The sequence below is a fragment of the Myotis lucifugus genome, unplaced genomic scaffold (genome assembly GCF_000147115.1).
Source record: "Myotis lucifugus unplaced genomic scaffold, Myoluc2.0 scaffold_88, whole genome shotgun sequence".
In the NCBI taxonomy this organism is placed as follows: domain Eukaryota; kingdom Metazoa; phylum Chordata; class Mammalia; order Chiroptera; family Vespertilionidae; genus Myotis; species Myotis lucifugus.
Window position 1 is genome coordinate 2,824,621 of NW_005871136.1, and position 22,192 is coordinate 2,846,812.

General features: G+C 42.6%; 1 protein-coding gene and 1 long non-coding RNA gene across 2 annotated transcripts in view; one reads left to right on the forward strand and one right to left on the reverse strand.

The window, feature by feature from the left end:
• PKD1L3 (polycystin 1 like 3, transient receptor potential channel interacting) overlaps positions 1 to 22,192 on the forward strand; it is a 65,418-nt gene that overhangs the window by 40,813 nt on the left and 2,413 nt on the right. The window contains 13 exon segments of the mRNA XM_023756026.1: positions 2,085 to 2,125; positions 5,624 to 5,666; positions 7,926 to 8,066; positions 8,772 to 8,957; positions 12,043 to 12,310; positions 13,191 to 13,324; positions 16,563 to 16,690; positions 17,284 to 17,444; positions 18,617 to 18,827; positions 19,267 to 19,368; positions 20,890 to 21,021; positions 21,563 to 21,643; positions 22,029 to 22,157. Of these exon segments, the coding sequence (XP_023611794.1) occupies positions 2,085 to 2,125; positions 5,624 to 5,666; positions 7,926 to 8,066; positions 8,772 to 8,957; positions 12,043 to 12,310; positions 13,191 to 13,324; positions 16,563 to 16,690; positions 17,284 to 17,444; positions 18,617 to 18,827; positions 19,267 to 19,368; positions 20,890 to 21,021; positions 21,563 to 21,643; positions 22,029 to 22,109 (1,709 nt within the window). The 3' untranslated portion in view covers positions 22,110 to 22,157.
• Positions 8,807 to 19,184, reverse strand: LOC106697616. Its single transcript, XR_002829867.1, has 4 exons — positions 18,758 to 19,184; positions 17,079 to 17,292; positions 9,976 to 10,189; positions 8,807 to 8,938 (listed from the first exon to the last, which is right to left on the reverse strand). It is a non-coding gene; the product is annotated as an uncharacterized LOC106697616 (long non-coding RNA).

Here is a 22,192-nt window from a genome sequence, read left to right on the forward strand (position 1 = left end):
CACATCATGAGTCCCTCCCTCAATCGTCACCCTCTCCCTCAGAGCTTCCCTCTCACCGAATCCTAGGCCGCTCAATCTCTCCTCACTCCAGCCCACAGCTATTTCCAGCTGCTCCCCACCGGCTCTGAATGCCGGCACGTGTTTCAAATTAACATCCCAAACAAGTATTTGCCTGCCCCACAAAGCCGCTTCTTTACTATACGTATTGTCTCATCTCCGTTAAGAGCATCACCGTTCTCTCAAAATGTCAGCGTAATCCTGAATTCCCCTCTCGCTCCTCAATTCAGCCATCACGGGAGTCTGCCCTGAAACTGACCAGAGCCTCCTATCACATGGATGAACCTCACAAACACAATGGCGGCAGGAAAGCAACCTGCAGGAAAATTAACACGGGGTTTAATCGTGCAGAACAAAGCATGTCTTGTCTAGGACTGTCTGTAATGAAGAAATGCATGGGAGCGGTAAAGTCCAAACCTCAGGAGAGGGTTTACTGTCTGCAGGAAGGAAGTGAGGCCACCGAGGTGCTGGCGGTCACTGACCTGGGGTGAGCAGTGGACACGCAGCTCAGGAGCAGCACCCCATTCCTTATGAAGTCAAGGACGTTAGTAAGCGAACTACACACTGCCCGTACAGTGCTCATTTCATTGATTCATGCTCCTGAATTGCTGCTCCCTCTGCCTAAATGACTTATTTCTGCCTTGTCCTCAGCCTTGTCCATCAGAAGAGTTCTAGCTAATACTTCAAAACAAATATCAAATGTCACCTCCTCTGACTCCCACAGGGATATCTAATTTCTCATTCTTCAGTGATTCCCCCAGCACTGGGCGCATACATGCTGCCAAGTTTTATGTCATATTCTAATTCATTCACCCTCCCCCACTCACCTTTCTCTTCCATCCCTCCCTCCCCCCATCCTTATGCAACATATACATTAATGTACATGCTTATATGTGTAGGGTAAATAATGTGCAATTATGTATATTATATACTATGTATCACTCATGTATTATATATGTGGCATATAGTTTAATGGGTGTATTTTTAAAATATTTCAATATTGGCATAATACATAAAATTAATTCCACTTCTCTCATATAGGGAGTAGTTTAAGGGAGTAGTTTCAGTAGAATTTCAGCTTTGGGCACTGACATAGGAACTTGAGCTTCTTCCTCGAGTTACTTCCCTTCTCTGGTCTATAAGACCAGGGTGGTACATATACTACAAAGACTTCATTTTAAGAGTTGCTCCCAAAAATATTTGTGAGGGGCGTTAGTACAAGAATAAGGAAAAAGCATAGAACGGGTGCTGGTTGGCCAACGATGAAAGTGGGTGTTCAGTGGTTGTCCTGATCATGTTAGTGTTAATAGGTTTGCTGCTGGTAGCCAGGTAGGCATTAGCTGAGGGCTAGGAGTGCTGTGCTTAGTTGTTTTGAGGAATGGAGTATTGAGATAGTGGCATTGAACCGAGAGGATTGGGGCTAGACTGTGTCCTGGTTTGTTGGAATGGATGGTAGGATCACATAGGCAGGTAGGAACTGCCACACTGGCTTGCTGTGGGGGAGGGTTTGAGGCTTGGCTGGGTGTAGTTATCTGGTCTCCTGGGAGGTCGGGTGAAAAGAGACCTAATGTTAATGTTAAAATTAGGAGCAACAGGCTGAGGATCTTTGGTGTAGCATGGGTGGAATGGAATTCTGTCTGTCAGATGGGATTCCTGTTGGGTTATTGGATCCTGTTTCATGAAGGAATAGATGTTCAATTACTAGAGCTGAGATGAGAGTAAATAGAAGGATGAAGTGGAAGGCAAAGAATCGGGTGAGGGCGGCTTTATCAGCCGAGAATCCTCCTCAGATTCCCTCATCCAGGCTGGTTTGAATGTCAGACATTGCTGAGATTTGTGATGATGGTTGCCCCTCAGAAAGATACTTGATCTCATGGTAGTACATAACCCATAACTGTTGTTGCTGTTACAGTAAATAGTAAAATGATTCTGATATTCCAGGTCTCTGTGAGTACATAAGATTTGTAATATAGCGCTTGTCCCACGTGTAGAAATAGGCAGCAAAAATATGAATGAGCCCTGGCCAGTGTGGCTCAGTTGGTTGAGCATCGTCCCATGCACCACAAGGGTCATGGGTTCGATTCCCCATCAGGGCACATACCCAGGTTGCAGGTTTGAACCCCAGTCAGAGTAGGAAGCAACCGATCGATGTTTCTCTCCCTTCCTCTCTAAAATCAAACTTTTTAAAATGAATGCTCCGTTGGCATGTAGATATTGGGTAATTCAGCCATAGTTTACATCCTGGCAGATGCTGTTGCGAAAGAGAAAGCAGGGACTGTCTGATGTGAGGTATAGAGCCAGAAGCCCTGTGAGGATTTGCAGGGCAGGCAGATTCCTGGAGGGGATGTGGAGTTTCATCAATGAGTGAGTTGTTGATCATTTTAATTAGTGGGCGGGATTTTTGGATATTGGTCATTACTGTTTTATAGTTCAGATACAGTGATGATTTTTCATGTCATTGATCCTGGATAGATTCCATGTAAGAATAATGATTGACATAATGTATTTTAAGTAGTTTTTGTGAATAGTTTTGTGGGATTTTCTTCAAAACACTCACCAGTTTATGGAGGACTTGAGTCAATGGGGTGTGGAGGGGGTGGTTGTGGGACTGTGATGAATTTTGATGGGTCTTCTTTAGGCTTGGAAGTATTTTCAATTGATTTGTGGGAAATGTTGGGAGTCTTTGGTTATACAACAGCTGTGGCTACTGAACAATATCCCGAAGTGTGAGTTTCTAATAAAACTGTCCTGGGAGCATTTGCCTCTGGTTTAACTAGAGAAGTTATATTAATTTTATGTGAACTAAAAATGAGGAGGTGGAGGTTGTATTTAAGATTAATGGGCCAGGGGGCTGGGCTGTTCATGACACTGGGGATGCTGGATTTTTCAGAGAAGCTGTGGGTACTACGGCTTTCTATAGTTATATAGTTGACTTGTAGTCAAAGGAAAGGTTACTGGTCGATCCTTGCTTACTGGAGTCCTTATTATAAAAATTACTTGTGGAAACTATAATGTGGCTTAGTGTCAGTGTAATCAGAAAAAAAAGAGAAGTACAATTTGACTAGGTCTTTTTTGGTTGGATGGTAGTGGAGCTTTTATTTGGAACTGGGAGATCAGTTTTGGTAAAACATTTTCTAATCAGATTAGGTTGAGCAGTACTGGTGCTGACTCTTGGTTCATTTTGCTGATAACGTTCATTAATGGTGAGAGGTGGTAGCTGATAGTTGGAAACTACCCAAGAAGGTTAGAGAATTTGAATAGGTTTGAAGGATAATTAAATTTTAGATGCTGTGTCATAAGGTAGAATTCAAGTACAAGAACAAAACCTAGTGCAGTTACCGAGGGCTGTCAGTTTCAAATGATAACATGTAGTTACCTGTGGAATAGTTTGTTGGGGTAAAACTGTTGGAAATAAAGAAAGCAGCCAAGATGCTTCTCATGAAGACACATTTAATTGAACGTGTTGGGAGGCTTATTTGTACTAAGGCCGCGGTTCTCAACCTGTGGGTCTCGACCCGTTTGGCGGTCGAACGACCCTTTCACAGGGGTCGCCTAAGACCATCCTGCATATCAGATATTTACATTACGATTCATAACAGTAGCAACATGACAGTTATGAAGTAGCAACGAAAATAATTTTATGGTTGGGTCACAACATGTGAACTGTATTTAAAGGGCCAGAAGGTTGAGAACCACTGTTAAAGTTAGAGGAGGAGAGCGTGGTTGTGCTAGGACAGAGATGACTGAGGACTGCAGAGGCTGCTAAGGAAGGGGCACGAGGGGAGTCAGCGGGGCTCAGGCGTAGCCTCCTGCCCACCTGGGTTGTGAGGTGCAGGATGACTCTTCAGCTCCCACCTGACAGCCTGCACCCACTGCCTCCCTGCGGCATGCGTGTTAGGTTTGGACGACTAGGTCTTTGGAGAAGAATCCTGTGAGCAAAGGCCTTCCCGTAAGTGCGAGGCTTCCATAATGGGTGCAGTGCTGGGGAAGGAAGGGTGACGTGATCAATAGGCTGCCAACTTGGTCTTCAGGTTATGATTAATGACGCTCCCAGAACTAAGAATGCGTGTGTGCCGATGTGGTTAATGCCGATGGTCACTATTCTTAGGCCGAATTGGCTTGAGGTAGAAAAGGCGACAATGATTTCAGTTCCGTTGTGAGTGAGCGCAGCTTGCTGTGATCACGTGGTAATGGCTCCTGGGCATGATCTTGTTCGGATGAGCTCAGTTTTCTGTTAATGGTGAATCAGGTTAGTAGGAAGATGCCTGCTGTGACTGCTGTACTTGGGTGGCTGGAGCAGGGCTGACGGTGCGGGACCTTCTACAGTGGAAGGCAGTCGTGGGTGACGTCCGAATTGAGTGGATTTTCCTGTTGCAGCTAGCAGGAGCCCAGCCAGTGGGAAAGTAGTATTGCTAAGGTTGAGTAAAAAGATCGGTTGAAGATCTTTAGGAGTCAAAATTAAACAAGAATCACGCCATCGACACAGTAAATCCGATGTCCCTAATGCAGTTAGACTGCAGTGTTTGCGTCTGTTCGACCATCATCTGATTGGTTAGTAGGAATGATGTCATTCCCCTCCTTCTCATCTGATGACTAGTCGAAAAAGATTGTTAGTGGGGCATAAGATTAATAGTATGAGACGTATAAGGAGGTATTTAAGAAATTGGCTAATGATAGGATCTGAGAGTGTATATCATGCTGAGAATTCTGTGATCGAGCTCAGGAGTAGTGGCTACTGGTGTAAATACAGGGTGTCCCCCCAAAATGTACATGCACTTTGAGTGATTATAAAGTCAGTGTTGCCCTAACCAGTTTGGCTCAGTGGGTAGAGTGTCTGCCTGCGGACTCAAGGGTCCCGGGTTCAATTCCGGTCAAGGGGATGTACCTTGGTTGCGGGCACATCCCCAGTGGGGGGTGTGCAGGAGGCCGCTGATTGATGTTTCTCTCTCATTGATGTTTCTAACTCTCTATCCCTCTCCCTTCCTCTCTGTAAAAAAATCAATAAAATATATATTTTTTAAAAAGTCAGTGTTTATGAGCATCAGCCTATGAACCAGGAGGTCATGGTTCAATGACCAGTCAGGGCATATGCACGGGTTGCGGGCTGGATTCCCGGTGGGGGTCATGTGGGAGGCGGCCCATCAATGATTCTCTCCCATCATTGATGTTTCTGTCTCTCTCCCTCTCCCTTCCTCTCTAAAATCAATATAAATATTAAAAATAAAGTCAGTGTTTAACATACATTTTCAGAATCTAAAGAAACCTCCAGAAATGAATAATTTTTTGTCAATGCCTATTTTTATTTTTATGTTATTTTTATTTTTTTTATTTGAGAGGAATGAAGAGAGAGCAAGGCATCAATGATGAGAGAGAATCATTGATTGGCCACCTCCAGAATGCGCCCCACTGGGGATCCAGCCCACAATCCGGCATGTGCCCCAACCGGTAATCAAACCATGACCTCCCGGTTCATAGGCGACACTCACCACTGAGCCACGCTGGCCGGGTGCTCAATGCCTGTTTTTAAACGAATGACCGTTCTGGTCTAGGCATTGCTGATAATGAGAAGCAATAGTCACAGACGTCAAGAATCATTTCATTCAGTATTTGTGTGCCCTCAATTCATCGACTGTTGCGGGTTTTGTACCATAAACTTTATCGTTTATGTATTCCCATTAAAAAAAGTCTAGTGGCACTTTAGGATAAATTTTCTTTGTTCAAAGCTTAGTCTGGGTTCACCCATTATTTCAAATCAGTTAAACCTGAAAAGGAGTGAGTTATCAGCTGTTAAAGTGTATACACATTTTTGGGGGACACCCTTTGTTATTGGGAAGTAGTCTAGCTTAAGGTTAAGTGTTGTTTTTAGAGTTTGAATAGTTATTCAGAGTCAATTTGAGATGGTTCTTTCTTGGCCCAATTGGATAAATTTTGTTGGATTAGACTAGTGATAAGTGTATGAAATTGTAGTTTGTACATAGTGAGGACACATCTGGCTTTCATAGATTTTAGAGGTGGTTGCTGTGATTGGTAGGATTAGTAAAGTAGAGAAATTAGTATTGAGGAAGCAAATAGAAATCACTACTTTCATTTGGAGTTGCACTAATTTTTTAGTTTCCAAGACCAATGGATAACTCCTATAAAGGCCATACTGATATATGTGGAGGCAGGAATTAGCAGTTCTTGCATATTCTTTCAGTAAATAAGTATTTTTAGTTTATTATGTCCTCATGAAGCCATATAGTACAAGGTTCCCAAAATGATTTCAGGGTAGGTGGGTAGGAGGAGGGGCAGCGAGTGTACTGTTAGGGTGTTTCCTCGTGTGAGGATGGTTTAATGTTTCTGTGATGCGTTTTCCTCGTTTTAATTAGTATGTAGGGGGAACAGAGGGCGGTAATAACAATGTCAGCTCCTGTAAGGGTGATAGGTACATTAGACCATGAGACTGTTGATTATAACTACGAGGAATTCTCCAGTTAAAATAATTGTTGGGGGTAAAGCTGGATTAGTAAGATTTGCTAGTAGTCATCGTGCTACTATTGGTGGAAGAATTGTTTGTAGGCCATGAGCTAAAGTTATAGTTTGGCTGTGAATTCGTTCATAATTTGAGTTTGCCGGGGGAGTAGTACTGAGGAGGTGAGGCCGTGTGCGATTAGCAGGGCAGGGCTCCTACTGTATGGCTTCCCAGGGTTTGAATAAGGATGGCTGCAATTACTAGTGCTGTGTGGTTGGTGGAAGATGTGATTTTAAGTCTGTCTGGTGTAGAGAGAACTGGGTATGATTGCGTCTCATAAGGACTGGGAAGGAGTGTGCTGTAACTTTGTTAGGAGTGTTAGCATTACTGGGCTCGGACCATTATAGCACCCTAGTGTAGGTAATACAGTTGCAAGAACTACAGAGCCAGCAATGGGACTTCTCTGTGTACTTTTTGGTCATAGAGGCCATAGAGAGGCCTTTTTACTGTAAGTGCTATGACTGTGCATGCGAGTCATAGAAAAGTATTAGATCAAGAAGTAGGCAGAGGCTGAATTCAGTACTAAGCTAGTAGGAATGTAAGGAGCCCAGCCAGTGTGGCTCAGTGGTTGAGCATCAACCTATGAACCAGGAGGTCACGGTTCAATTCCTGGTCAGGGCACATGTTCAGGTTGCAGGCTCAATCCCCCGTAGGGGGCGTGCAGGAGGCAGCTGATCAATGATCTCTCTCATCATTGATGTTTCTATCTCTCTCTCCCTCTCTGAAATCAATAAAAATATATAAAAAGTAAAGAGCCTATAGGTTTTGCATATGGATTAGTGTAACGAGGAGTGGAAGTGACCCCACAGTGGGTGAAACGGGAAGTAAAGTCCTGCCTTCAGTCGTCTGTTAGACTTCCTCAGCCAGTGAGGATGAGGGTAGCACTAGCGCTGCTTCAAATAGACTGTAAAATAGGATTAGCTCTGCGGTGGTGAACATTATCTCTAGGAACGTTGGCCGCGTGTCCTGGAATTGCCGGCGATGCAGAATCTCGGGCTTCACCCCAGAACCTGCACTTAACAAAACTGTGAATGTTAAAGTCTGAGAAGCACCCCTGGGGCGTGCTCCCAACATGTGCCCACTGCCTAGAACTGTTTGTTTCTAGTCCAAGATAAGCACAGAAATGGAGTAAGCAAGTTAGAGACTTTTATAGCAACTGAGCAGACTTAACTTCAGGCTGGAAACCAATTTTATAGGCTAAGAAGTCCATCATGATAGCAAGAGCATCTCCTTAGGGGTTTTCTTTGTTTCTCCAACATTTAACAGGAGGTACTCGTAATAGATGCTCAACAAACACCGATGAATAATTGCTTAACAAAACATAACATTTCTTGGCCTATATTTGAATTTCTGACAGCAAAATGTCCTCCATCATCGCCTGGTTCAAGAGATAAGAGGAACCCCGTCTATGTAGCGCCAGCTATGAACAGTCCAGTTACGCGCCCAGAAAGAACCTTGAAAGAGAAGCAGCTCTTCAAGCTGACGGGGGAGATTTTGGGTATGGAGGTGGGGCGTGTCGATGCCGCAGCGCAGTGCCCAGCGAGGACGGGGGCGGGGATAAATGGGAACTACGGGAGGGTAAGGGCATTTTAAGGCGTTCATTTCTGGGTTCCGGTAAACAAGGTGGTGGGTAAACAGGGACTCCTGAAGTCTGGAGATCTCACTGAGTGCTTGCGTAAGTCACTTTCTCTACCTACGGAATGGAATGTAAGAACAAAACTGGATCCACCTCCTTCACAGGGTGGAGGGAGAACGGATGTGCTCTGAAAAATGGGTATCCTGTCCGTGCCTGGAGCTGTTACACAGCTGGCGTGGGGAGTACTGGTTCCCTGACCCCAAGGAGAGAGATTGTTTCCACTGTGCCTTCCCTTCTTGTGAACACGGGGGGGTGGGGGGGGGGGGGAGAGCCTTTAGTTTTAAGAACTAAAATACAAAAATTGTGTGTGGGATTTTATGTATCTTAAGTAAAATTTCTAATTAGTGGCAGAATGATTCTTGGAAGGGATATATATAGATATAATCACTAACAGCCAAATGTTTTTGCTTATGTTTACAATTATTAGGTTAAACCATGTGAAGTTGTCAATTTTTTTTTACTGCTTTTGGCCTGTGGAAGTGTATTGTAGACTTAGAAAACATGAAGAAAAAGCTGTAGAGGCTGTCTAAGCTCTAGGCTCAGTGATGGCTGTGTTCTCTGCAATAGCACAAATCCTCTTCCTGGTCCTGTTGATGACCGCGGTCCACTCCTCGCAGAACCCCAGCCGCTTCCACCTCCATCGGGCTCTCCGGAAGAGCTTTTCTCACGGCTTCTCGGAGATCAGCCTTCTGCAGCACTTCTACCCCTGGGCCAGGCACACCCTCCTTCCCAACCTGTACGGGGATCACAGAGGTAAGGACACAGTCCTGGGCCCAGCCACGCAACTGTGGGGTTCAGTTACTTTCCCAGACACCCCACCATGACGTGCTGGACACGGGAGAAAGGTCAGCTGCCTTTTCCACATGGCTGCACCCATGAGGGGGAAGGCGCGGCACCCCAAGGATTCCACTCCCTGGACCTCATCTGAGCAGGTTCAGGTTTATGTCTCTCCAGTCAAGGGTGATCGGGCCCATGGGGTGGATCCCCACTGGTGAGTCTCACAAGAGGCTGATAAGAGTGAGGATTTATTCACTCATAGCAGGGGTTGGGAACCTCCTTTCTGCCCAGGGCCATTGGGATATTTACAACATTCGCGGGCCATACAAAATTATCACCTTAAAAATTAGCCTGCTGTTTGGTTAAATATCTAATTAACTCACCCCTAATGCCTTGGCAGCACCAGACAAATGATTTCGAGGGCCTGATGTGGCCCGCTGGCTGGATGTTCCCCACCCTGCCTTATAGCATAAGAAGTAACGGGAGGGCCCCAGTGGGTTTGGCTCAGTGGATGGAGCATCGGCCCACGGACTGAAGGGTCCAGGTTCAATTCCGGTCAAGGCCACATGCCTGGGTTGTGGGCTCAATCCCCAGTAGGGAGTGTGCAGGAGGCAGCCGATCAATGATTCTCATCATTGATGTTTCTATCGCTCTCTCCCTCTCCCTTCCTCTCTGAAATCAATAAAAATATATTTTAAAAAAGTAACGGGAGTGGTCCCTGGGACTGGTTGCCTCCTTGCAGAGAGAACCACATGTGGCTGAAAAGGTTGTTCAGTAAGCACAGAACCAGGAAAATGGTAACCAGAAAGATCTATTGGATACATTGCCTTGTGTGCAATCTTTCCAAGTCTGTGATGTGTCTGTAACTTTTCTTGTTTAGTTATCCAGTTCAGTTGCACAAATATATATTGAGCACCTAGTATGCTGGGAACTTCCTAGGGGCTAATGATAGAAAGATGGATATAATATGGTCTGTATCTTTAAAGAAACTCACCATCAAGAGCAGTTGGTAGGCTTTGCCCTGGACAGTGTTGCAGAAATGCTAAAAACAATGTCTTTCCTAAAGAATGCTTCTTGTTCAGTATTTTTCACCAGTTACCAACACTTTGTCATATTATTACTTTATATCCTTTCAGTAAGCTGTATTCTGGAAATTGTTGCATTCATTTAGCTCAGGATTGGTGGCTTCCTGTTGGAATTTAGAACACCTGAAAAAATCGAAAAGACATGTTCATCTCGGCAAACATTCACAGTCTTTTCTTAAAGATGTACGAGGTGCCTTTAGGATGTACAAGGTGCCTTTAGAAGAGATTTTTACTCCTATTTGGTGCATGTTGATTCTTTCTAGTTCAGTTTTAGGTGGCGACAGTTCTAGGATCAGGGCATGTTCAATTTGCAGTCGGTAACCCTGTGCTGAATAAAATACTGACTAAAAAGGAAACTGAGCTGCAGGTGACTAAGCTGCTGCCATTATGATAGGTCCAGTTCTCTTCTAGGACTATTTGGTTCTGCAGTACAGTGTCCTGGTTTGGCTCAGTGGATAGAGCACCGGCCTGCAGACCAAAGGGTCCCGGGTTCGATTCTGGTCAAGGGCACGTACCTTGGTTGCAGACTCCTCCCCAGCCCAGGCCCTGGTCGGGGGTCGTGCAGGAGGCAACCAATTGATGAGTTTCTCTCTGTCTTTCTCTCTTCCACTCTCCCTAAAAATCAGTGGAAATCCTTGGGTGAGGATTAACAAAACAAAACAAAAGCTTAGTATATCTAAGTGTTTAGTGCAGCCGTGGGCAAACTACGGCCCGCGCGGCCGGATCCGGCCCATTTGAAATGAATAAAACTAAAAAAAAAAAAGACCGTACCCTTTTATGTAATGATGTTTACTTTGAATTTATATTAGTTCACACAAACACTCCATCCATGCTTTTGTTCCAGCCCTCCGGTCCAGTTTAAGAACCCATTGTGGCCCTAGTCAAAAAGTTTGCCCACCCCTGGTTTAGTGTATCAGCACATGGTATTCACTGGATAAGTGCTAGCTATTGTTAACTGGTGAACTAGAAGCTCTGGCTAATCTAGAACCAAAGTGTACATGAATTACCTGGACATACCTGGAAAATGAATTACCTGGAATCACCAGATTGCAGCAGCAATTTGTAGATGGCAATAAAGAAACAGAACTAGGTAGACATGGGTGAAGCACAGTAAAAATCGGCCCTAACATGGGTTATCTCTTCAATTCTAAAAATCTTTACTTTCAGAATTGACGTAGCCCAGTCCTCTTAGGCCAGTTGTTTTCAGGAACATTGAAGCCCAAGCCATTCGTGGCAGATAATCAATCAGGACTGACTTCTGCAGGCCTATTATCTGAGGCACAGACAGGAATGACCGCTCCTGAGTCCCTTGGCATGTGGTGCTGGTGGCAGGACCAAGGTCAAATGGCACTGTAGCAACGCCCACAGGAGGACAGAGCGGTTTCTAGATCTGTAGCCAGGCCCACAGTTGGTGAGTTAGCCATTGGGGGGACCTGCCTTCTCAAAACGGACCTTGTTTGTCTTGGACTTCATGGAGTTTCACAGTCACCCACTAAATCTCAAAATGCCCACAAAGGCACTTCTGTCTGCAGGGACCTGCCAGATTATTACTGAGAGACACAAGTAAGGGACCTCATATTCCACTATCTCCCTCAGTTGTCATGATCTACCTAGACCAGTGGTCGGCAAACTGCGGCTCGAGAGCCACATGCGGCTCTTTGGCCCCTTGAGTGTGGCTCTTCCTAAGCCTTAGGAGTACCCTAATTAAGTTAATAACAGTGTACCTACCTATATAGTTTAAGTTTAAAAAATTTGGCTCTCAAAAGAAATTTCAATCGTTGTACTGTTGATATTTGGCTCTGTTGACTAATGAGTTTGCCAACCACTGATAGACCTATACATTATCTAGTTCATTACATCTGGTTGCATTAACTGGGAACTCCAAAAATGTTTTTAAAAACAGTGGTGAAACTGCAGCTTTTGTTAAGAACATAACGAGGCAATTTTTACAATGGCTTCCTGTACTCTCTCACTAGGATTTATTACCGATGGGAACTCCTTCCTTTTGGGCAATGTTCTGCTTCGTCAGATTCGCATTCTGAAGCCATCTCATCAAGATCTGGAGGATACAGAGAACTATGGGGTTAACTGGAGCCCCCCTGAAACAAACAACACAGAATCAGACAGCATTTGGCATTATCAGAATCAGGAGACACTGGGTGGCTACCCCGTCCAAGGGGAGTTTGCCACTTACTCGGGAGGATACGCTGTCAGACTTGGGAGGAACTCTAGTTCTGCAACCAGGTGAGCGAGCCTGAGCCCTAAACAAGAGGACCAAGATGTTTGCTTCGGTCCGTTCTTAGGACAAGTAGAAATTAGGACCCATTTGAGTAGTTTGACAGCAACTATAATGACACTTGTAGACACCTTTATTTTAGGCTTTTAAGGAAATGTATCTTTTAGTTTGAAAATTCCTTGTTCAATCTCAAACTACAGGGTTATGTTTTAGCATGCCGGTTTGCCAAATCTCATTCTTTTTCTCATCTGGAAAAACATAACAGATTCAATCCTAGCTGCAGCTGAACTCGGTAAGTCTAGCTAGGGCAAACTATACTCTTCAAACATAAGAGAGAACACTACCCTTCATAAGAACCACAAATAATCCAAAATTCAAATGCCCAAAATAACCTGTCAGAGAGATCTAGATTAGTGTTTATATGAATCCTGAGAGTCTGTCATTATGTATGAAAATGTCTAAGTTAAATTATTATTCATTTAAATTTATAGCAAGACATTAAAAACAATGCCAATCAAATGACATTTCGACCCCTTACACCTCTCAAAACTGAATATATATTAGTAAAGAGTAGCATTTAACACTTCAAATAGTAGTTGACAGAGCATATAAAATTCTACCTCACACTTCAAATGCCAAATATATTCTTTTGAACGTTTAACCTTGGTGTGACTACTATTGTGAAAACTTTATCCTTACTATAGTCTTTTATAGTCACGTTATCACAGTGAAAGTTTGGGCATTGGTAATTATAAAACACTGCACAGGTCATCTAGGTCAGGGAATGTAGCTTCTCATCTGGTCTGAGTAATATTGGGACTGCCAGGGCATTTAGCTCCTTTGCAAGGTTGAGTGGAGCAAGTAGCAGGCCTGTCCCTGTCTTCCCAGAGTTCTGCAGCATCTTGAACAGAGCCGCTGGCTAGACCGTCGCACCCAAAGCCTCTTTGTGGAATTTGTGGTCTTCAATGCTAACGTGAACCTGTTCTGTGTAGTGACCCTGATTCTGGAATCCAACAATGTGGGTACGAAGGCCTCTTCTCTCCTCCCTCTGACCTGGGTATCTCAGAAGTCCCGATTTCTTACATCATTAAAAGACACTATTTTAATTAAAGTTATTACACATAATATAATTTTAAAAGTCAAATAGTTAGGCAAAACCTAGCAGTCCTCATACCCCACCTCATTCTTATACCCTTGAGAAACTTTCAGCTTTTTTAACTGGTTCTTTTGGAGTTTAAAAATTAACATGATTATTAGCTATTTCATGAATCTTCCAGTTTTAGATAGTGTTTTTTATGACATGAAGATTTTTCTTATACCCACAAATATCCCTAACATACACATACATATACATACCTTCTCTCTTTTCTCATTTTCCCAATATAACTTATGGTTAATATTGAATATTTCCATTATTATAATATATTTTTCAAAGATTAGCTATGTAATGTATTACAATTCCTTTTCTTTCATAACTGTTTGTTTTCCCTATAGTTTTTGTTTGTTTGTTTTTGGTTTTGCATGCATTCTATTAATTGGAGATGAACCAAACTCTTCCTAGAAGTAAATCTCATTCTGTTCAAAAGTATCACATAAGCTATCATTTTGTGATCCTTTTGGCACAGTGGGATTGGTTCTTCTCCAGGCCGGCTCTAGAGTCTTATCCTGACTCTCCCTTCCCTGCCACCCCAGGGATTATCTTCACTTCTCTCCTCAGTTGGGCCTCCTTTCTCCTAGATCCCATGTCTTCCTCTCTTGGTTTACTTCTCATTTTGCTGGAGCACATCCTACAGTAACTTCCTGGAAGGATATAAGGGAAGTACATTTTTTGAAGCCTTACATGTTAAAAAAAAATTTTTGTCATCACATTTGGTTGCTTATTTGACTGGATACAATTGTTTTTTGGAGAGTAGTCCATTGCCTTCTAACTTCTCATACTGTTAATATGATGGTCCCACTCCCAAGTTTTTAGAATTGTCTTTGTCCCCAGGGTTATGAAAGGATCTGACCGACCTCGTTGTAAGGCCTTTCATCTGAAAATGTGTCCCTAAGCTCTGATAAGTTTTATTTGCATTTCTTTGTAAACTTCCCCTCTATTTTCTCTTCCTGACATTCCTAGAATTTTGAGGTAGGAACTCCTGGACTGATCCTCTGATTTTCTTAGGTTTTCGCTATTTTCCATCTTATTTCCGAAAGATTACTTCAATTTCTAAACCATTTGAAATTTTCATCTTTATATTTTAATTTCTAAGAATTGTGTTCTCATATTTCTTTTGCATAGTCTCCTGTTTATGGAATCAATATCCTCTCAACTCTGAGGATACTGTAGGTTCATTTTGTTTTTATCAGCTTCTTCATTTTCTCTAATTTCTGAGCTTTTTATTTATTTGCTTTAATTTCTGGTTTTTAATGTTAGAGTTTTAAGTATCTGGCTGTTCTTTCATATTTGAGACAGTAAAAAAACAAAAAAAAACAAATGCTAATTAGGAACTCTGTGCGTGGATAGAGCTTGTCAACTGGCACCTGTCTTTTCTCTTGGGCAGTCAGTTTTCAGGAGGGACGCTTCCAACGCCTGTCTTGAGGATAAGCCTGTTAAAGAAGTTGAGGGGAGTAAGGATCTCACCATGCAGTATGTAAACTTCCTCTGAAGTCCCTCTTCCATAGACTTGCAGATGTACTCTGAGTTCAGATTTCTCTCTAGTTCAGCGTCACTAGGAAATAAACCTTTAGTCTTGGGGTAGTGGAAGGCAGGATGGGTGGATATCTGGTTGTGACAGGGAGGAAATTTGGGATCTGTTTAAGTTCATTCTTGCCATCATTTCCACTTTCAGTTCCAATTGACCCTCTGCCTTCAGAGGCACCTGCTGCCCCTCGTTTCCCAGCCTTTCTAGGGTTTGTGGTAAGAATGGGCTGGCTTCTTCCTGCTTAGGTTTCAGCTTTCTTGAATCTGCTGAGTCAGTGTCATCTGTCCATTTTCCAGCTTCCAGTTTGTTCCTCTCATTTGCCCTCTTCTTTACCTTAGTCATTTTTCATCCCTTCATTGTCATTGTAGAGGCATTTTGTTAAGGGACTAGAGGGAAACTGGTACATTGAATTCCCCTTCCTTTAACAGGAGGTCTGTCCTAATCCTTTTCTTCTCTCCCCCAGAATTTGCCCACAAGTGTCCTATTTACCACCAGGGTTTACTTCTAATCAGGAATTTCTTCTTCCCAGACCCACACAGAGTACACCACTTCCCTATACTTACTTCCTGAGGGAAAGTCCCAGTCTTTTTTTTTTTTTTTAAGGCATTCTTTTTTTAAAAAATATATTTTATTGATTTTTTACAGAGAGGAAGGGAGAGAGATAGAGTTAGAAACATCAATGAGAGAGAAACATCTATCAGTTGCCTCATGCACACACCCCACTGGGGATGTGCCCACAACCAAGGTACATGCCCTTGACCGGAATAGAACCTGGGACCCTTGATTCTGCAGGCCGATGCTCTATCCACTGAGCCAAACCGGTTAGGGTAGAAAGTCCCAGTCTTGAGAGCTAACTATGTGAAGTCGGAATTTGTTCTTAAAATGGCACTTTCTACTAAGGGTATATCTTAGTTCTAATATTTTGGGGCTTTGTGAAAGTTATATTCACAAGATCTTTCATACTTTATAAAACTGCAACAAAATCACTGTCTTTCTAGGTGGAGTCTGAAGCTTTTTAAGTCTATCCTCATACAAACATCTGAGTATTCATGGGATAATATTAATGCTTTAAATACATTTGAAATTGTTCAAAGCATTTTAATCATACTTTCTGAAAATATATTGTAAATAGCTTTAAACGAAAGTACCACACTTACGTTTGACTCTGTTGTCCCCATTTTACATTGCAGTGATCAGTTCTCTGTAAAACACCAGGTTCCAACACTAGGTCTGTACATCCCTGCGGCTATTCTAACTCATAAGGGTAACACCTGTAACAGCTATTCAATCATTGACACTGCCCTCTAGGTGGGATCAACAGTATAATCCTCTCCCCTCTACTAACTTCTTTTTTTTTCTTTTTTGTTCCCCTCTACTAACTTTTAATGCAATAAGCACATTTCTCCAATAGCTTTGCACATGATTTCATTTACTATTCATGACACCTCTAGAGGAAATACTGAGCTTAGAAACTCAAGAACATTTGAAACAAATAATGGAGCGACAGTTGGGGTTATTTCAAAGACAGAGTTTGAAGGGAAAGTTCTTAAGACTCATGACTCAATGTTATTTTCAGGTGCTTTCTTCGCCTCTGTAAGACTGGACACTTTAACTTCCCTTCAGGCCTCAAGGAAGGACTTTGCCTGGTCTATTGCCTCACAAGTCATCTATTATCTACTAGTCTGTTACTACGGCTTCATACAGGTGAGTTGAAAATTCTCAAGCTTGCCAGGTATTATATGGGGAGCTACACAATGAGCTATTATTGCTTGAAGTATAGCTGATTTGGTCTTTTCCAGAAACTTGACTTCAGTTAAAGGCTGACTAGTTTTCCACGAAGTAGCTCTTTCAGTTTTCAAGAGTTAAAGAACTAGGTCTGTATAAAGATTATTTTGTGTGCAGTGTTATTAACCCTATAAAGCAACAGCAAGACTGAAAGCACGATGAACAGAGCAAGTACTCAAAATACAGATGCTGTACGCAAAAGGTAACATATCTTAAGCCAAACACAGTGTTTTCTTTATTTTCAGGCTTGATAACTAACGTAGAAACTTTTTAAATTAAGTTTAAGCAATGAGAAAAATGACTGTACCCAGTGAAAGCTGTATTAGAGAAGGCCACCTTTTCGTAAGCAGCAGCTCTGAGCGACTACAGAGCAGAAAGGAGACTATAACATTGTGCCCAGGTCAGATCCAAGTCCCCAGCTGAGCGCGCTTTGCCAGTGTTCATGACATTTCATTAGGGAGAGACGCAGCTAACCGTTCAGGCAAGCAGCAGTGACGGTGCTGTCTGTTTAGGGTCGCCGGCTGAAACAGCAGAGATGGAGGTTCTTAACGAGGAAGAAAAACATTCTCAACATGAGCATAATCCTTACCAGCTTTGCCATCTTGATGCTTGACATCAAGCTTATTTCTCTACATAAGAAGAACATGGCACAATACCACCACGACCGTGACAGGTAAGAGGGGGCCCGAGAAGCAACAGACGTTCCTCCTCGACGTCCAAAGTGTCCTGATTCACACAGGATTCTTTCAAACTCCCTCTCCTCCTCCACTGCTTTGGTATTTTTGTATAATACCAACGTTAAACAGAAACCTCAGACTAATGTCCCCAGCAGAGAAAACAATTAACTAGAAGCTTTTATTGCTAATCAAGTTCTTCTGCCTTTCACAGCACAGGGGCCTGGATGTGTCCTTCTATTTACCACCTGGGTCATTATTTTGCACCCTGGCCAAGGAATAAAACCTAAGACAAGACAAATGGTCATCTTTTAAGTAAAACCACAACAGGTAGTACATACTTAAATCCAAAGCAGCTGCTTTCTGGGTAGGGATGTTCACCCATTCTGGTGCCCCTGATCAACCTTTTCTAACCTTTCATGGTCAACAGCCTGGGCCACTGATCTGTGTAAGACTGAGGCACTGTCCCAGGAAGGCCTTGCAGAGGGCTGTTATGCAGGGACAGTGGGTCTGTGCAGTCTGAATGATGCTGGCAGCTGAGGTCCAGCCTGTTGTGTGGCATTGCCTAGTTTTTAGACAATAAAAGAATTGTGATTGAATGCCAACATGCTCATATCTATGGTGGTCTAGATGCTGCAACAAAATTATGAATGCGTCTCTCAAATAACAAAACCTAAAAAAAATAAACCAGCTCCTAATTGGTTATGAACACCCCTCACCTCCAGTTTAATCATCTTTCTACTCTCAGCACTGGTAAACCTAGAGGATCAGTTATCTACTGGCAGAGGACAGTACAGGATTACAGCATGACAGACCAGCCTAATGGCACACGTCATTGTTAACTCATCTCCTTTTGATAGGAGAGGTTTAACTCAAGGCAGAGCAATAGAGGCGGCTGGCCTTGGTTTCCAGGATAAACCTGGAGTAAAGAAATCAGCTACAGGTCAAAATTTCAAATTTTCTTCACAACTCCCAACCAAACACATTTCTTCTCTCATATGCACAAATACAGGAGCCCACACTAGAAGGCGGCATTCGTACATCAAGCATCTCACCTAACAGGACTCACACAACTGCTACACTGGGCAGTGGGAACTGGAGAAGCTGGCAGCACAGGAATTGGTGATGGCACACAGTTCACACTGAGTAACTGTCAGCCTTCCCGCTGCAGGTTCATCAGCTTCTATGAGGCAGTAACCGTGAACTCGGCTGTCATTCACCTCATGGGCTTCCTGGTTCTGCTGGCAACTGTTCAGCTATGGACGCTGCTGCATCTGAACCCCCGGCTGCAGGTCATCGGAAGAACACTCACCAAAGCCTGGGATGAGGTGGTGGGCTTCCTGCTGGTCATTGTGATCCTGCTGACAGGCTACGCCATGGCTGTGAGCCTCATTGTGTCTGTCTTTCCTGGGGGCTATGGTCTTGGAGTCACTTTGCCTCCCTTAGAAAAGATCACTATATGGAAAATCATCAGTTCAAGCTGGCACTGAGTTTTGGAGAAAAAGTATTGGAGTAAGAAAGCTGGTTTTGGTTGTAGTTCCATACTGAACAATAGGACTTAAATTCACACATTGTCTCATCTCTAAAGTGGGGATAAAATTTAGCTCACAGGAATGAAGGTCAAATTTATATGAAAATACTATGTAATTACAAAGGAATCTTACGTATTTCTTAGGCAGAGTAATTGAAATGGCCACTAAAGCATTTCCTTATTCCATTCGTTCTATGTTGACCTCATCGCTATCAAGCACCTCGAGACAGAAATAACTGCAATGGCCTCCACTGCTCTCCACCCCGACCCGTCTTTCTTCCTCTTTTCAGTTTAACCTGCTGTTTGGATGGAGCATGTCCGACTACCGAACCTTTGTCAGCTCAGCAGTGACTTTTGTTGGTCTCCTGATGGGAATCTCTCATTATAAGGAGGTAAAAAAAAAAAATCCTGTTTTCCCTACAGACCTCTATTTGGTTGAATATGCAGGGTTGGGCAAAAGTAGGAGTACAGGAAACAGTATTTTCCACACAACTGTAACCTACTTCTGGCTCCTGTACCTAACAAAGGGATACTGTCTATAAATGCAGCCCCTGCTATCCCAGTGAACACTGGAAAAGGGAGAGAGCGCCTTTGCCATTCTGGTTTATGGTACCACCGATGTATACAAGCTTTTGGGTGGCTATTTTCAGAAATCTGCCCTTTCCTAACCACATGGTCCCACCTCTCTCACTACCTGTATCCTTAATCTTACTGCCAAGGACACTGGGAGTGAGCTGTGCTCTTGTACCCGACCAGATCAACACGGGGCTGCTGCTGCCTTTGCAGTGGCCCTTTGAAGTATACAATGGAAATGACTTTAAAAAAGGGCAGTACAATTCCAGAAGAGCTGTGACATATCTGTTAACCAATACTCATTTCAGAGAGCCTATTCCTCTCCAGGAAATACCAATAGAACCCCTTCCCATTCCACATAAAAAAATTAAATAGGAAACCCAGATAAGAACTTGGGTCCAATGCACAAGCATATATTAGATTTGATTAGGGAAGGGAAAAACTGCAATTCAAATTAGTGAAACTGACAAGATTTTCATCAAGGCTTATCATTCTGATAATCTAGATTTCAAAGGTTACTAACTAAAATGGACAACATAACATAGTTTCTAAAGGGGAAAGTTGCCATCTCCCTAAAATAACTGTTTTGGGAGGATTATTTTATTGTGGTCCCAGCCCTAATCACTAGGGAATGAAGTCCTCAGCTCTGGAACACTTTCTATACTAAAGAACTAACAATCAGAATAATAAACTTTTGTTAAATCATATTATATAATGTGAAGGGTAAATGAAGTTATACTTATTGGGAAAAATCTTATATCAAAAACTCAGATAGCTCAAACCTGATATAATTACCCAATTAAGTGGATGACAGGCTGGTACTAGGAAATGTTTTGACATATAGATTTGCATCATAATGATATTTAGTGTAAGCATTCATCCTCTAAGTTGTTGGTCTTTTTCTAAACAATGCCAAAAATGAAGGAGCAATACCAAGGCAAAACATTTATTAGTACTGGAAAATCAACATCACTTGATTTGTAGGTTTAAAGTTGTGAATACATGGAAGTTATTATCAATGATTGTATGAAGTATAAAACCTACTTTTGCCCACCCCTGTATTTTCTGGAATTGTTAGAACTCACATGGGCTTTGAATAATTTTAATTTTGCAACTCACCTGCTTTCTTCTTGGAAAGCCCTGAAGAGAACTGTTTTTACAGCCTTAGAGTCAGTCATTCTTGCTCTAAAGTATTCTTTTTAAGTAGTTTTGCTTTGCTCCCTAGTTTCTACCAGTGTTTTCTTATGTGAATAAATCCCAAATGTTAGCACGTAACTTATTTTTAAAGTAGAAATCGAACTGTCCATGTTTAAATTAAAAGTGTTTTATTGTCTTTCCAGATTATTGCTTTAGACACAGTCCTGGGATCCTTTCTGATCCTCACCAGTGTCATCTTGATGGTACTCGTGATCATTAACCTTTTTGTTTCTGCCATTCTAATGTCCTTTGGTAAAGAAAGAAAGTCCCTTAAGGTAAGTCAGTCTGCGGCTTGGTAATTTTATATACAGGTTTCCCCACTATCCAAAAGTAGAGCAGGTTCCTGTAAAAACTTTCAAAAGCCAAACTAGCATAAAGTATAAAAGCAATTATCGTCAATTTAAATGGGAAAATTTTTAAAGCTTTCCCAGTCTCCCTAAAATAGCCTACAAGTAATAATACATCAAGCCTAAAACAGCACTAACATATAGTAAAAGCTGATATAATATACAGCTTACATAAAGAAAAAAAATAACAGTTCAGTGTGCACTATTTCTATAATAGCTCACTGCAAACACTTCCCATTTCGCCTTTTTCATAAAAGCAAGTCCTCTTCCAATATCTTTGGTTAGTGAAAATAGGTACTACCATACATCTTCCCTAAAAGTGAAGTGGCGTAAAGTGGGGAATACTTGTATAAGCCATACCATTTTAACAGCAAATCATTAAAGGAAATAGTATCCCTACTATGTATGTTATTTTTACCTTTGATACTTTTTTCCTTCAATATACTTTTCTCCTTTTGTCTTCTAATAGACTTGGAAAGAAGCTACACTGATGGATATGCTGCTACAGAAGCTCTCAAGTTTGTTAGGAATCCAGTGCACCAGAACACACGTGAGTAAACAGCTGTGACAGTCGTGGGCACTGACACTGAACTATCTTAACCCTGTTACCAGCTAGCGAGTACTTACTTTTGCATGGCATAGCTTAGAAAATTACAGATGTTTACAATACACTTTGTTAAATGTTGTCAGTAAGGAATCAAAATGCCCTTCGCTCAAAGTCCTTATGTTTATGATCTTGGCACTGCTGGGAAAGGGTTAACGCTGCAAGAATGAGTGACACATTTAACCGGCTCTGCTGCCAAACGAATAACAGAACACACACAACCAATGTTCCAGGACGGCTGTGGGAGATTATTAAAAATAAAGACGCAGGCGCACCGTCGGCCCGACGGGGAGCATTTCTCACACTGTCCTCCGTGCCCTGATTTCATTAGGTCCTGGAAGCCGCTGCAGAGTCCCAGAGGAGTAACCAAGCAAACTCACAGATGCTTTCTGGGCTTAAATACAGAGACTGAAAGGGTTCCTTACTGCTGCAGGCATCCACATTACCCAGGGAGCCAAAGGTAAGGTCTGGCTTGTGCCCAGCATGGGTCACTTG